This window comes from Pleurodeles waltl, chromosome 1_2 (assembly GCF_031143425.1).
Source record: "Pleurodeles waltl isolate 20211129_DDA chromosome 1_2, aPleWal1.hap1.20221129, whole genome shotgun sequence".
In the NCBI taxonomy this organism is placed as follows: domain Eukaryota; kingdom Metazoa; phylum Chordata; class Amphibia; order Caudata; family Salamandridae; genus Pleurodeles; species Pleurodeles waltl.
Window position 1 is genome coordinate 748,820,365 of NC_090437.1, and position 16,945 is coordinate 748,837,309.

Below are 16,945 nucleotides of genomic sequence, written 5' to 3' on the forward strand. Positions count from 1 at the left end.
GGGTAGCTCTGGCAAACATAAGTACCACACATCCCACAGGCACCCACACAAGCATCATACCCATGCAGACATACCAACAGCCACTGCCTCCACTGTGTCCCCCCTCCACGTCTCCCTCCTCCCTCCCTGTCACGTCTCCACTCACACCTGCATGCACTACATCTTCAGCCACTACCTCCATCACCAGCACGCCCATCACCACACACCGCTCACGTGCACTCACCACCCCCACTACCATTCACACATCCCCTGTGCCCTCTCCAAACGCAGTCACACACCCACCCAACAGCCATCCACCTCACGACAGCCTCCAGCCCATGCACCTTCACCCAAAGTCAGCAAACAAACACCTCCTACAACCACTACCTCTTCCTCCACTCCCAAACCCCCTCCATCTACCCGTCCCAGTGTGTCTAAAAAACTTTTCCTGTCAAACCTTGACCTCTTCCCTTCACCTCCACCACTGCTTCCATCCCCTAGGGCCCGCCTTCCAGGTCCCAACCCAGCACCTCAGCCACCACATCACCGGGAACAGTGGTGCCAGCAGTAACCGGCTTCTGGAGTGCGCCAAGCAGCAGGGCAGCCAGTGTCCCAAGGAGCCAGGCCAAGGACATTCCCCCACCTCCAAAACAAAAGAAGTTGCCCACAGCCCGGAGGGAGAAGGCCAAAATACTTGCCACCAAGGGCTCAGCCAGGACAACAGTTGAGAGTGGCAAGACAGCTGCGCCACCATCCAAGGTGGGGAAGGGCCAGAGAAAGAAAGGGAAGTCGCCGCCAACCTGCACGGCGGACAAGATCGCCACCGCCACATGCACTGCTGCCATGGGAACCGCCGCTCAGGACACCGCCGCTAGCAGCACGCTCAGTGAGCCCCCCACCAGCACCGCCGCCCAGGACACTGCTGCCAGCAGCACGCTCAGTGAGCACCCCACCAGCACCACCACCCAGGACACTGCCGCCAGCAGCACGTTCAGTGAGCCCCCTACCAGCACTGCCACCCAGGACACCGCCGCCAGCAGCACGCTCAGTGAGCACCCCACCAGCACCGCCGCCCAGGTCACCGCCGCCAGCAGCACGCTCAGTGAGCACCCCACCAGCACCGCTGCCCAATAAGCGCCGCAAGCACCGCTGCTACTGAGGACGCCGCCAGCAGCGCCAGCGGCCACGCCACATCCTGTGCCAGTGGCACCACAGCAGACATGGCTGCCATCCCCAGTGGTAATTCGTACGAGGCTGGTGGTCAGTTCCAGGGGCCTGGACAGCTTCCATGTTGCCCCACCGTCAGTGGAGTGTCAGATCCACTACCTCAGTCCTTGGCAGGATGAAGCACTCTGGGCACAAAGCCATCTCCAGAACCAGTGGAGAATGACATCCACTACCTCTGTCCTTGGCAGGATGAAGCACTCTGGGCACAAAGCCCCCTCCAGAACCAGTGGAGTATCACATCCACTACCTCAGTCCTTGGCAGGATGAAGCACTCTGGGCACAAAGCCCCCTCCAGAACCAGTGGAGACTGTTATCCACTTGAGAGACTGTGGCTTTGCACTCCCCAGGATAAAGCAGTGGGCAAACCACCCACTGGAGAGACTTGAGACACTGTGGCTTTGCACTCACCATGATAAATCAGTGGACAAACCACAGCAGTGGAGAGACTTGAGAGACTGTGGCTTTGCACTCCCCAGGATTAAGCAGTGGGCATGGAGCCCCCTCGTGGAGCTGGCGTTGTGCACTCATCCGGCTGAGGTACCCCCCCTTCCCTTTCCCCTGAGGTGCCTGTTTTATTTCGATCTGATGCCCCTGCAGTGTTCTCCCCGTTTGGATTGGGTATTGAGTGTGGGCCTCGCCCATGCAGTGGTCAACGGACTATGTAGGTGCAGTAAATGGACTTGAATTCTTGGTGTACATATTTGTTAATAGTGTATATATATTTTTGACTAATGGATTTTTCCTGATTACAATCGTTCAACTCATTTCCTTTTGTCCTTGCGTTCTTCCAGGGAGGTTTGGGGGGTGTAAATGTAATGTTTCAGCATGTATTGGTGTGTGTGTGGTGTGTGAGGGTGGGGGTGTTGCGTCTGTGTGTGTCACTCTCTTTTCCCTCCCCCCTCCCCTGTGCCGTAGGTGCAGTACTCACCGTGGTTGTCGCCGCCGTCGGTCGTGCTCCTGGTAGAGGAGCAGGAAGACAATCGCAGGTAGAATTTGGAGTTCCGACTCCATGGCGCCCTGGTTCCTCGTGGGGTGTGTAGATGTGAGAGTTTTCCCTTCCAAGTCTAGTTTCTGCCGTGTTTTTGTTTGCGCTGAATCCACCCCGGAAAAGGTGGCAGATTGGCCTCTCCTAATGGTGTGGGCGGTACATTGTCTTCCGCCTGTCTGTTGGCGGTGACCGCCATGCTGTTTGTTTGTACTGTAAGTGGCTGTCTATGTTGGCGGTCATAATTTCATTTTTTTTACCCTTGGCCTGTTGGCGGTCTTACCGCCGCTTTAACACCAACCGCCAGGGTTGTAATGAAGGACTTTGTATTTGAGAAAAAGCTTTTCTGGGCAAGGAATGATTATATAGGTGTATGGTTGGGCGCATATTTGTGTTTAGTAAAGTATAGTGGAACTATGATAGAATTATAGTCAGGGATTCATAAAGTATTATAAGTATAGCTTAAGTGTAAATGGTAGTTGGCATAGTTATTTTTGTTCTAAGTATTTTTATTTTATTTGGTTACATTAAAAGGAAGGGGATGTGTTATGTTTTCAATTGCGTGTGTTCCACTGTTGTCATGTGAACTGTATACATAGAACATCAGCAGACAACGGCAGGCACTGGACAGAAGTGGACGTGCATGAAAAGGCTCTGGACATTAAACTTGTGTTCTTCTACAAGTTTTGTGTATTTACACTGCTTCTTACAACGCACTGTACTGCTGCTGAGACCAGTAAAACGTCGTCTCCTCTCCTCCCCTCCTTTCACAGAGCAATACAAACCACGTGGCGCGAATAAGGGCTGATGATGTCACCAACAAGAGGAAACGTTGCAGGTTTCCTTCCTACGCACGTCTAGGCCCCCGCCTCCCACGCAAATCCCTCCTTCCATTGAGAGACTCCAGTTGCCTGTGGGCGGATGGGCCAATGGAGAACGTCCTGCCATTATGACGCATCCGAAGCTGCCTCGAATCCTCCGCTGTGAGCCGAAGTAGCGGAGAGGCGTGCGGTAGCTAGGAGTACTCCTGGGGCACGTGACGTCAGCTGCACAGGAGTCATGTCAGAGCGAAACCGTGTAAGCCCGTGACACGTGACAGCGTGCCTGGCGGCGCTGCGTGTGCACCCTGCAGTCATGCTTCTTTCGCAGGGGCAGCTTGCACGCCCTGTCATATGAACATTTGCAGACATGGCCCCCACCCTGCTGCAGAAGCTCTTCTGCAAGAGACCTGGAGCTTCAGCGGCAGGGAGAGCTCCATCCCGGGGGCACACTGGAGAGCCAGCAGTACCCAGGTGAGATTGTGCGGAGCAGACCCTCTTATAAGCGTGTTTCTGGGTGGAGGGCGGTGGTGGTGGTGGTGGTGGAGGTGGAGGTGGAGGTGGAGTGGAGTGGAAGGTGAGTTGTGGGGAGCCTGCATAGCAGTGTGGTCCGAGGTAAACCAACGACATTTTGTGGTGGGAGGGGTGAGTATTGGCTGGAAAGAATATTGCCCTTCAGTCCAATTGTGTGCGAATTGGAGCGAATTTTAGGCATATATGGAGGTAAAATAGGAATGTTTAATACGAATGGGATTTACGAAATGGGGAGTTAGATGCTTGTCACTAGATAAAAAGATGTGTGCGCGTGGCTATGTGTGGGGTAAGGAGGGTAGGTAGCATGATGCTTATGAGTAGAGTGAATCGTGTCGGTGCTAAATTAGAGCAGTGTGGAAGAGGAGTAACTTCTGGATACCGGGTCGAAGAACAGCGCACACAGCTGAGGTGCAGTATATTAGAGCAGTGTGCAGAGACATTATGCTTCAGATTCCTAGTTGTCAACTGTCCCCTCCTTCTGTCTTGCAATTTAACCTAATGCTGCCTTTTTAGTCAGCAACTCTCTAGAGTTGCATGGATTTATGAACACATGTATACAAACTACACGTATTGCAATCAGCCGTTGGTTTAAAAATTCAGGACGGGTGATGGGTTCGCACCTTTCCATGCGCATGCAAGACTGAAGCCAAGAGGAGTAGTGCATATAGAAATTGGGAACGGGGGGTGGGGGACTTGTGCACATAGTTCGGAGGAAGAGGGGTCGCATTCGTTGAAGTTGTTATTAGATAAACAAACTGGGAGATTAAGGAGGCTTCCTTCTTCCCTGAACATTTCAAAGACAGACTGGGCTTCATGGTGCATCGGACGAGACAGCAAATTAAATAGGCCACAAAACCAAGAGAGTAAAAGGCCGCTTTATTGGACAGGCAAGCAGTTCAGAAAACCTTTTAAACATTTTCAGATTATAAAACCAAGGTCTCACTGATACACAAACAATCCTAATACCCCACCCTTAAACCTTCCCCCACCCCCCAAACAACCCAAAACTTCATAGCAGTCTATGAAGGGCTTCAATCTTCCCCCTTCCTTTTCTTTCTTCCCCTACTCTGTAATTACCCCAATCCTTCCTGTTTACTGCGCACAACTTGACTGCCACCTGTCCAGCGACAAATCAATCTTTCAGAACTGCGGGCCAGAACCAACAAAAACAAGCTTAACCACACAAAATTGCTGATGAGGGAGGGGCCAACATTTTTTACCCTCCTGAAGGTTTCTGGCCACAGCGTCTGAATGACGACCTTCTTTAGAACGGTTAACAACAACCGTCACTTTGCACCTGAGGGCGCGCCGCGAGCAGCCAATCGCAATGCCCCACAGGTCTGGACTTTACCACCCACCCGATGCTTCCCGGGGGTGAACACCCAAAGGGTGTCACCCCCAGGAGCCCTCATTGGGCGAGATAGCAAATTAAACAGGAAACAAAACCAAGAGAGTAAAAGGCCGCTTTATTAGACAGGCAGGCAGTTCAGAAAACTTTTAACACATTTTACAGATTATAAAACCAAGGCCTCACTAATACACAAACAATCCTAACACCTCACCCGTAAACCTCCCCCCCACCCCCCCAAACAACCCAAAACTTCATAGCAGTCTACCAGGCTTCAGTCTTCCCCCTTCCTTTTCTTTCTTCCCCTGACCTTCCCCGTGATTCCCCGGTGTCCCCCTCTGCCAACCCCTACTCTGTAATGACCCCAATCCTTTCTGTTTACTTGTTATTTCCTGCCCCCCTTTGAAAAATCAGAAAAAAGGGGGAAACAACTGCCGTAAAAGCAGCTGGGCATCGCCAAAATGCCAAGTTGGTAAATTGAAGTAGTAAACTGAAAACAAAACTTTCTTTTACGCACACCATCGTTGAATACCCAGTGTGGACGCTAATTATTCTCTCATTTCCAGAAGATATAATTTGTTCCCCATAAATGAAAGATGCACCCCATCTTATCTTTAAAAAAAAATGAAAATCCTCTCTCTTAATGTCATGGTGCCCCAATCATCCTACTCCCCTTCCTTTACAAAAACGTGACATTTCTCTGTTCACTTTCCGTTTTGCCCTTTCCACTGCTGTATATTTCATTGCCCCTCTCCACACCCTTCTAGGGACTAGAGCTGTCACTACTAATTTCGTCCCAGCCCAAGACCTCCCGATGGTGTCCAGATCCTTTTTCATCTCTTTAATCAAGCCTAAACAAGATAGTTGTACTAAATCATTTTCATTTAAATGTAAAAGAACAACATCAGGACAAACTCTAACAGATATCAAATTTGAAAGGCAAGGAAGCAACTGCCCCCATCTCATGCCTCCTTTACCCCACCATTCTATTTTGACTTAATCACTTCTGAAGCTTAAATTCCTTCCGAACGGTCTGCTGTCCGCTTGTTTAGCCGCCCATTTGACAAATGAATGTCCCACTATCCACATTGACATGAATGTCACATCCGGACCAGCCACACAACCTGAAATGAAAGAAAAATGTTAGGCAGAATGGAAAAAACAAAGCTTCTTTCAGATCCCTAATATAACGAAGGCAGCAATCCGATGACCAGCGACATAGTTTTTTCAAGTCTCTAAATGAAAACCTCAATCTTGCAGCTTCAGATGCTGCCCCTATACGAAAGGAGTGTGTGCCAAAACGCGTCAGGTCCAAACCTTCCAAACATAGTGCCTTCCTCAATACCCCCAAAACTTGCACAGCGGTAAGCCGCATACCATCCTGATGACTAAATACAAAAACAAACTTCCTACGCGGAAGTGCCTTAAAACGTAACCAGTTATCTACTGGGCATACTAAACCTCCAATCCTCCTCAATGACACATTTGCACCTTTCTTTTTCTGATCTGTTTTGGATTGTTCAAGAAAGATACTCACCTGATAGTGTGACATGTTCCTCCCTCAGCCCAGCCTCCTGAGTCTTCCCCAGCAGCTCAAATATTCTGAATGCTCCCAAAAACAACCTTGACATGCATAACCTAAATAATGCCTGCTCAAAATACGAAAAACATACTTACCCCAAAACTTTTAACAAACGTACCCAAACCGTCATGGATATAGGATCCCTGCTTGAGCGAATAGACCGTTTCTCCTTTGCCCAACCCTGCAGTAGTCTCCTACCCATCTCCCGAGCAGAAGGTTCATAACCCCAGAAAAACTTGCCATAAAAACTCAAACTGGCCAATTTGCCAGTAATAGTTGTGGCCGTAATCTGTCTGTCAATATTGCTCTTTACGAATGACAGCACATCATCTCTTCTTTGCAACCAGCCTTGCTCAGAATTAGGCCTAAACACTGCACCTGTTCCCAAAAACTCCTCCCATGCTCTCCTGTAAGCCTTTTTAGTGCTTTCGGCCAATGACTTTTCAACCAAGCTTAGCGTCCTCATTCTGCTAGCTCCCATACCTCCTTTGGAACTTGTGTTTTCATTAAATCCGCTCCGGGCGCCAAACCACGGAATCTCAGCCACTGTGAACGAGATAAAACATCTGCTATATTATTGTTCACGCCTGGCACATGCTTAGCTCTAAACAAAATATTGAACATCAAACAACCCAGCATAAATTGTTGTAGCATTTTTAAGAGTATCCTTTCCTTGACCTTCTGTCCATTAACCAAATCTACAGCTGCCTTGTTGTCCACATTGAAAGTAACTGTCTTATTCTCCAAATCCTTTCCCCAAACTGCTAGAGCCACCAACAAAGGAAAACATTTGAAGAAAGCAATGCTTCTTTTCCCAGTCAGCCATTCTTCAGGCCACTTTTCCGCACACCATTTCCCATCCCAGAACACCCCGAAGCCTTTAGCCGCTGCTGCGTCTGAAAAAATGTGGACTATCCACACAAAGTCCTCATCAGGCAGCCAGATGGTCTTCCATTAAAACTTCTCAAAAAGGCTAACCATACATTAAAGTCTGCACGTAAGCCAGCTGTGATTCTTACTCCTGTGATGTGGCAAACTAACTCCTGCCATTGAAAAACCCAACCATCTGCAAAAAGACCTACCCGCTCTTACCACTTTACAGGCAAAGTTGAGTAGACCCAACAGACATTGTATTTGATGCAATTGTAAGTTGGCAGCTTGAACTGCTTTTTCCAAAACTTCAATAAGCTCTTCAAACTTGCAGCGCTGAAGCCTTGCTTCCATTTGAACTGTATCCAATTCAATCCCTAGGTAAACCAATTGAGTACTAGGGCCTTTAGTCTTCTCTTGTGCTAAGGGGACCCCAAATGCTCCTGCCATGTCTTGAAATTGTTTCAAAGCTGCTGCACACTCACCACTACCATTTGCTCCAACCATCAGAAAATCATCCAAATAGTGTGTGATCAGCTCTCTACCAGTTGAATATGAAAAACACCACTGCTAAAAAGTACTGAAAGATTCAAACAGGCTACAAGAAATATCACAACCCATTGGTAGCACTTTGTCTACATAAATCTGGTTCTCTAATTGAATCCCCAGCAATGGGAAATCTAAAGGATGTACCGGCAATAAACAAGAAGCTGATCTAATATTGCATTTAGCCATTTCAGCCCCAGGAACTACTGTTCGCACAAGAGCCATGGTCACATCTACTGATGGAAATTGAACCGCTGCATCTGCTCTTGCAATATATTCATTAACAGATGAACCTTCTGGCCATGAAAGATGATGAATCATCCTGAATTCCCCTTTGTTCTTTTTCGGTACCGCTCCTAAAGGAGATACCATCAAATTCATTAAGGGCCAATAAGGGAAAGGACCTGCCATTCTGCCTTCCACTACTTCCTTGCTCAGTTTTTCTCTTATTATGTGATCGTGTTCTTTCACTGATTTCAAATTATCGGCAAACCTCCTAGTTCTCAGGCCCTAGTAACCTAACCTAAAGCCCTGTCTAAACCCCCATTACAGCTTCACTGCATCTTCTCTGTTGGGGTAAAATTTTAACCAGTAATTTAAAATGTCCAGTTTAATAGGAGTTAAAGCCCTTTTGTCCAAATTGAGTGGATCCTGCTCTTCCTTTGCCTTGCCCCGTGTGAAAACCTCTTTGTTCTCCAAATAATTGTAACACTGCATGCTTCCCTCCCCACCTAGAGCATTCATGTTTGTATCTGCATGGGTTTCTTGGAAAGTATCCTGTATTAAAACCCCAGCACGCTCCTGAATTGACATTTTGGCCACGTCCCCACCCCCTCTGGGGTGGGTTTCCCGAGAAAAGGCAGAGACTGCACAACCAACCCACTAACAGTATGCATCGTAGGCGGTGGCCGCTGTGGATACATCCACTGAACCCATAGCTCATTGTCAACTTCACCCCATGGTTTTTTGTGTAATAAAACCATCCTCGCTCTGAACTCATCATAATGCATCCATGCAAAACCGCCAAACTCTATGCTAGCTTTCCTGATCGTGTCAATGTATTTAAAAACAGCTACCGCTCTCCCAGGAAATTGTTCGCAATAAACACTTGCGAATATCAAGAATGCTGATGTCCATGTCTCAATTATAGTTGGAACTCTAGGTCTCCTTGCTAACTCCCAAGCCTCTTCTCCAGATCCCTCTTTTGATTGTATTTCACGATGTAAAAGTTTATAAACATCCATAAATTTGCCTTTCCAGATCTTTTCTTTTGTCCCTACACTCAGATGTGCTCCCAAAAGCATGGACAACCGCATATAGGGTAGGCTTTTCAAACCTTCTGCTTTGCTCTTATTTCCATCTTCTTCAACTTTACCTTTCTTCTGCTCTTGTTCCCCACTCTTTTCCCCGCCTGCACCATTGGATATGTCTTTATTTCTTGTGTCTGCCACTTGTGTACCCGTTGTGTCAACTTCAACTTCTAGTTCGGTACCCACACTCTTATCTACTGAATATTTAAAAGTTGTTCTGTGTGTACCCGAAACCTCATCCCGTAATTCATGCCCCCCCAACTGCAACACCATTGTTTCTCACCTGTATTCAGTTTAGCTCTTGTGTCCATCCCGAGCCGTGCACCTCTGTCTTCCCACGCAATCTCTTAACACGCCAACTCGTTTTCTTTTTATTTTTTTTGTCTGTTCCACTTCCTTGGAAACCTGTAAAATATAATCCTTGGACAGCGATTTTGCATCACCCCCCCCCATGCCCTTTTGTTGCAAAAAGTTATTTTCTCTCCCCTTCTTTATACCAATTTGGAATCTCCCCTTCCTCCAAATCTTTGCTGTCATCCTCATAGTCCAATTCACACACTTCCACATCATCCTGCCCCACAAAACTTGTTCCTGGGCATTCCCCATCCCCCCTCCCCATCAAACTTCTTCCAATCAATATTCTTCTTTTTTACCGCAGCTGAATGCTTTTAATACTCCCTCGTTGTTTGGACGGTTGCTCTGAACCTCTCCCTCACTTCCTGCCGGTTCTCTCAAGTCACCCCAAACTTGGCCGACTGTTACTCGCTGCATCTACCTTTTTGTTACGCAGCATTCTCCCACCGACGCCCTGTAAGTCGCCACAGCCTACAGGAACTGTGGCCTTTAATTTGTTTCTCTCTCGGTACTCCTTACACCCAGCTCTAGGTAAAGACCCCTCAAGCCGCTCATCACCCACAAACTGTAGAGCCGCTACATTATGGTTCTCTACTGACCCATCTGTAACGCTCCCTGAAATAATTTCTGACTTTCTTTCTGCTTCTGAATATACATTTCTAATTTCCCCTCCAGGAATGACCTCCTTTGTCTAAATTGTAAGGCTTTTATTGTTTTGTAAGTCGTGTTCGTCCCAAACGGGCCTTATGGCAGGCAATTCCCTCTCAAAATCAGCATCGCCCGGCGTTTCATTGGAGCGTTGTAATAGATTCCTAAAAATAGGAACCTTTGTTCTTGTTGATTGCCCCAGCGTGTTGCCAGGCAACTGTACTTTATCTGGCAAATTTCCATGTTTGACTTCAGGCCTTTCCGACTCAGCGGGCGGGGCTGCCACAACTTTCTGAACCTCGCTGCCCCTTTCCTCAACGTGATCCTCAGAGGCCCGCCTCTCCTTTAAAGACTTCACCCCTGATACATTTGAAGTACTCATGCGGGCGTGCGCTGCTTCTACTACGCGTGAAGGTACAATTTCAAAGCCGTCTGAATCGGTAAGTGTAGATTCTTTCTTTAATTTGCCCTTATGCATCCCTAGGCAACAAGCATTTGTATTTTTAACTGAACGCTGTTGCGGCGGTGAACAAGCCAGCACAGCTGCCGCCAGCCGCAGTACGTCTAGGGCGTTCCAAACCAACCCAGGCTTGGGATAAAACGCCTGGTTGGATAAGGTCATCCCTCCCTGCCTCACAGGTTATCCTGAGGGCTTCCCTAACTGCTGTCGCTTTATCCATCACAGCCAAAGAATTTTATGACGGCAACATTTTTTACCCTCCTGAAGGTTTCTGGCCACAGCGTCTGAATGACGCACTTCTTTAGAACGGTTAACAACAACCGTCACTTTGCACCTGTGGCAGTGCCGCGAGCAGCCAGTCGCAATGCCCCACAGGCCTGGACTTTACCACCCACCCGAAGCTGCCCGGGGGTGAACACCCAAAGGGTGTTACCCCCAGGAGCCCTCATAGTAAATCACTTGTGTCCCTCCCTCCTACATGAGGGGATGGAGACACGTAAAATGCAAAATACGACCGTAAAGTTGCCAATAGTAACTTTATTGATTTATGTTAAATATCATACTGCCCAATGTAATTTTACCTAGCATGGGCAGAGATCACTTCGTATGTGTTGTAACACTATGAACTTGAAAAGGATATGGAGACAGGTATTACTTAAAAAAAAATATATATATATATATGTAATATATATATTTAAACCGGACAGTCAAGTGGAAGTTTATAAACACAAGCTTTATCTGGACTCTGTCTTCTTCCCCTTGTGCTGTAAGATGCCAGGGGACCAGACATCAGCTACAGTCGTATTGTGTATATTTGTTTGGGACATGCAGTGCATTATGCAGTGTGTATGCGTGTGTGTAGACCAGTGTTGTTGAGGAGTAATTTTTTTATTTAATTAAAAAGGTTTGTCATTTTTTTTAAGTATGTGCACCTGTTACTTCTACATTTTACAATGTGATTTGCATGGGTATGTGTACTGCCTAAAGCTATATGATCTTTTAAAAAAATATATATATATTTTTAGTTTATATTTATTTAAACTTTCTACTATGTGATTTAGAAGTGTCAACAATATTATGTCAGCAAAGTTATGACTATTTTCTCTTTAATGTAATACTTTGTTGTTTCGGTGTTTTCCCTGGTAGTGTTATATTCTGCTTCAATTGAGTTCAGTGTAATTCTCATGCAATACCTCTGAGTGGCCATGTGTAGTATATCACTTCCTACAGGCGTGACAGGAGTAGATAGGACCCTGTTGATGCCGTAGTACTGCTAGAGTAGGTGTGGTTGTAACTTTGCTGAATTGCTTATCCTTTTCTAGGTGTGTTTTTGTATTAGTATGGGCCTCCACTTGCCCCTCCTTCATTTTCCCTTTATTCCTCCCCCTTTGTTGACGTTGTTCCCTGTTTTACAGCCACCCACCCTTCCACTTATACATTTACACCTAAACAAAAAACATGTTCTGAGGTCTATGCATTCTCAGCAAGAGAACTCAGGATAAAAGAGATCTGACACTCATAGGTGTAGATTCATGCCCATAACCATGTGATTTGTGAGAACGAAATGCAATGCAACAGAAGTACTTCTACACCTACTTGTAAATGCCTTTGTGTATTCCATGTTGGCTAAAAAGCCATGGGTTTTACAGCTGCTTCTGAAGGAAAACTTGTACAATTATCAAACATTTCAAGTTGATTGTTAATCCTCTGCAGCACCAATTCTTGTATATCACCATCAGAAAATGTTGACTCTGTAAATACTGAACACAGCAGAATAAGTGTTGTTCTGTGGAAGGGAGAGCGCCTGATACATCGGGCCTCACTGGAAAATTGGTCATTCTAAAACTTTTATTTCATAAAAACTCTTCTAGGGTCCTCCACAAAAGAGAAAGCATAGTCCAAACTCTGAGGCAACGTTCCCTCTGAACGAGAACACACGCAACCAGATGCATTTCCGCCTCACTGGACTTCATTGAGTCCTAATCGAAAGTGAATGCTTCAACACTTAGTATAAAAGGGCATTACTAAAATCTATAGTTTGAAAGCACCATTTTAGCTTAAACGTTTTTGCCTATCTTATACCAGGCTTCAAATAATCATAAAAATTTTACTAGACCTGCAGTTCGAGTAACGTGAATAATCTACTTGGCCTAACTGTAATGCACTTGGCCCGTAAACGAGTCTCAAATTGTGTGATCCTAAGCAAACATTTTATTTTACAGAGTCGCTTTTTTCTTCTTTCTCACATATGAGTGCACTTTCAAGTATGTGAGTTCAGCATTTCTTCTGTACCACAAAAAGCCTCTTTTGTTTTATTAAATAGACTGAACATTTGCTCCATGGAAATAATAAGATTCTAGCACATACGTAGGGTACACATGATCCATGACTTGCCTCTTGGTTTACTAATAGAATTGCCATAAGGGCAGGAGTGTTTCATAGTTTGTCTAAACACTCATGTGTAATAAATATGTTAATAAAGCATGTGGTAATGCACTGTCATTTACAGACAGTAAGTTTCTAAGAAATGTCCAAAAACCTTTTCCCCTAACTTGCAACTGATAAAATTATATAGTGTATTAACAATAATCTGTGAAAAATGGGTTTCAGAAAACATATTTATCATTTGCACATCCCCAAGTAAAGTGTTCTGATTAGTTTTCATCCTGTTAAAATATTTTATTCATCATGCAGAAGCACAAAAAATGGGCTTTCACAACTCCTGAAATATATTTTGAAATGTTTGTACAATTGACTTCGTTATTTAAATGTGTGCTAGGAAAAACCTGCCACCTTTCAGCATTTCAGTTTTCAAACTTTGTACAGCAGGTCAGGCATTTCACCTTAAAATGTCCTGCAACTCAGCAGTCAGAAGAAAAAATTATTGGAAGAATACAAACTGACTTTTGACCTCTGTCTCTGAACACATAGCAAATGTGACAAGATAAGAACAGGACTAAAGATATTTTTATTGCTCCTTCACTTTCTGTCGGAACAGAACATTTGTTCTTTGTCAACTTGCCAGATGGGGCGAGTAGGTCCTAAATATAGATCGATCTAATAAAATATGACCCGCCATAGTGAGTGGGCGAGTAACTGTTTCTAGGCCTGTATACTGTGTGTAATGCAAGTTTATATTCATAGTGCTTTCTTCCACAGGCTGTGACCTCATAGCACTAAAAATACATATCACTACACGAGGACCTCTGCAGTGCATTAACTAATAGAGGTTTCATAATGTACTTTAGTGCATTTTCCACTGAGTAACAAGTTGTTAATTGTATTTTTCATTTAAGTTGCACGTTATTCTGTATGAGCTACCTGAGGGTGAAAGACCAAACATAATTACAGGATATTTTGTTATTTTTAACACCACCATTTACTCTGTCCCCACTGCATGTAGTATCACACATCCCATACTTTTAATAATGCATTTCGACGGCTGTCAAACATTTTCTCAGAGGCCACAAAGTATTGCCTGTGGTCTGCCGAGGGCCACACTAATGGCAAGATGGTGGGAGTGGTGCGATGTGAGGGTTAGGGGTTTACGTGGTAGGGGAAGTGAGTCATGGGGTTATTTTGAGTGTTGCATTCCATACTGTCCTCTAAATGAAGCTTCTAGTCTCTAATAATTCATAGATTTGATGATGCTGTGTCATGCGGTCTCTTAATCGCTATCCCTCTACCGCACCTTGGGGTAAGCCTTCTCTGCTAGCTATCTTTACCTTGAGAGAGTCAAGTGTGAAAAAAGAAGTAGCTTGATAATTGAATCAGAATTAAATAGAATTGCATGATGTGAAACCAAAAACTAGTATCAATCCTGGCTTCCCCACTTGATTAAATTGTGTGGTCCTAGGCAATTGTCTAATTTCATTTGTCTTCATTATAACAAGTAAGCACCTTGAAATATGAGTTCAGGATATACAATGTACAAAACCTTCTCTTGTGTTTGACTTAATAAACTATGATGTCCATACGTAATAACCCAGGCCACCCAGAGGGTTCCATGTGACAAATGACTTGCCTCTTAGTACACTATTGACAATTTTGTACGGGTGGGATGAGGCCTCAATGTTTCTGCATTAATTTTTTAAAGCTGTTTTAAAAAATACTTCTGAATGCAGTGATATATTCTGATATGTGTCTGCATGTTCATGAAACGCAGTTTTTGAATTCTGAAGAAACTGCACCATATTTTTACACCTTTACAAGATTTCTTAAAAAATGAATGTGTTTCTAAAGTTAAGTGGTGAAAGGCACCTTACTTGCTTCTTCTCTTTTACTTTGGTTAATATGTAAATAAACACTTGGGCCATTATTTAATATTTTTCTGAATGTCGGTGATGTCTAAAGTAAACAGTAGTCGTTCAGGCGGGGCCTGCCTATGAAGGTCAGGAGGGCCCCAGGCTGTACTTTGACTATCACTGCCTTAGGATGTGGTCTGCCTAGGTGCTTCTCTTTGTTCCCCATCCATCAAAGCAAAAATTGCCTTAAAAGGAAAAATGGTTAGGTTATAAAATGTTGCAGCATCAAAAATAACTAGTTAAAATTTAAAATAAAAGTCCTACCTCTTGTGTCAGCCAAAATCGGATCAAGAGGTACAAAAATTAGATCGTAGAAGGTGCATGAGTTCTCAGGTGCCGTCAAAGAAGAGTTCATAATGTTAAACCTGAAAAACACCACATACAAATATAGATATAGGTTTATACTCGAACCTCATGCATTTTATAATTACAAAGTCATAATTTAGAAATTAATTCTCTACTTGGGGAGCATTGGACTTTGTTTTTGCTTGCATCTTATCAGAACAAGTTAGACATCATGATGAAATGAAGCATCTAATTTTATCTGTTTTTCACAGATTTCTTCCCATTCATTTTCTCATTGTACTTACACCCACACCGTCATGCTGTTTTTAGGTTGGGCATGAAAACGTTCCATTAAATGACTAATGTACTTTAGAAAATAAGTGTTCCCTATTATCGCACGCAACCCGTCGCCTACTACTAGCCTAAAGTTATTTCTGAGTGATGCTTGTCTGACTGATAAAGACATATGAAGACAGTTTCTTTTTGTTCTGTTTTTTTTTTAGAACACCTATTAGATAATATTATGAGCCTTTGTCTGGGACTATTGGCTAAAGGGTGTAATCATGCAGCTACCTCTCTTCCAAAAATTCACCCATGCCTCCATAATAGAGTTGAATTTACACAAATCTTGGGCCATGTAAGTCTTGATTAGAGGAACACCTACTTTGCCCCCCTCCCCCAAAAGAACACTCAGTGCTGGACTCTCAGGTCTCCAGAACCAGGCAGTCAAACTTTGACTTAATCCATGCTAGAATGTCCACATCAAACCTGTCTGTGATTCCTGCCCCCAACCCCTCCTTTATTGTGGAGGGTTAGACGTTCATGTTCTCCTTATTACCTTGTCAATGAAAATATATTTACTAAAAAAAATAGAAATTCACCATTTGCAAGCTAACTGGAGTAGCTATAACTTGCAGCTCCGCCATGCACAATGTTGTCATAAATGAAGTCTTTTCACATGTCATCAGTGATGTTTTCAAAGCTGTCATTGAACATGTCAGAGTGATGTGATATTAGGGTATAATTCTTTATTGCGCAAGTTATAGATACTTCAGTTAACTATAACTGGAGAATATCAGTTTAAAGAGTTATGTTGTAACTGTCATTGTCACCTAACTATAACCATTTCAGTGAATTTCGCAGTTGTCTTTAATGTAAAGTAAGATATTATTACCATACCTAACTATAATGCCACTTTTAACCTTTATTTTTTTCCAATGGATTTCTATATTTTTTTCAATTTTAAGTAACTTTTTACAAAATCACATCTTGGCCTTGCTTGGTTTGGGGTGGGTGCAGGGCCTGACCCGTGGCCAGGCTTTGTGCCCCGAAACCTGTGTCGGGGCAACCCATGCTTGACAAAGATCTTTGGTGGCGTGTGGTGGGGCGCACAACCTGGCCTGGAGTAGCATATATGTGAGATCGATGGCAACATGTGATGCTGTGCAGTGTGTGTGTAATTTACATTGTTTGAGTCTTGGTGAGTAGGAGCTTGTGGATCATGTCTTGTAGAAAGCCAAGAGATGATCTCCCTCTTGTGTTTCTGACATGCCATGAAATCTGCCATTGTCTAAATGAGATCTGCATTCAAGATCTGTGATTTTCCATTTCAATGTCCATATTTCCAATCCCCATTCAGGTGTACTATCTAACCTCATTTCTGTCCTTGCTATTCTTTGGTCTGTTGTATGGAGG

The 16,945-nt window shown here is 44.5% G+C and overlaps 1 protein-coding gene across 4 annotated transcripts in view; it reads left to right on the plus strand.

The window, feature by feature from the left end:
• Positions 1–3,034: 3,034 nt before the first annotated feature.
• The window catches only part of FNIP2 (folliculin interacting protein 2), a 328,137-nt gene continuing 314,226 nt past the window's right edge, over positions 3,035–16,945 (plus strand). For 2 of the 4 annotated variants that reach the window (XM_069243372.1, XM_069243380.1), the window contains exons 1-2: positions 3,035–3,483; positions 10,457–10,641. In XM_069243372.1, the coding sequence (XP_069099473.1) occupies positions 3,364–3,483; positions 10,457–10,641 (305 nt within the window). In that variant the 5' untranslated portion in view covers positions 3,035–3,363. The remainder of the gene's footprint in view (positions 3,484–10,456; positions 10,642–16,945) is intronic. The other 2 variants (XM_069243398.1, XM_069243417.1) reach the window with 2 other exon arrangements.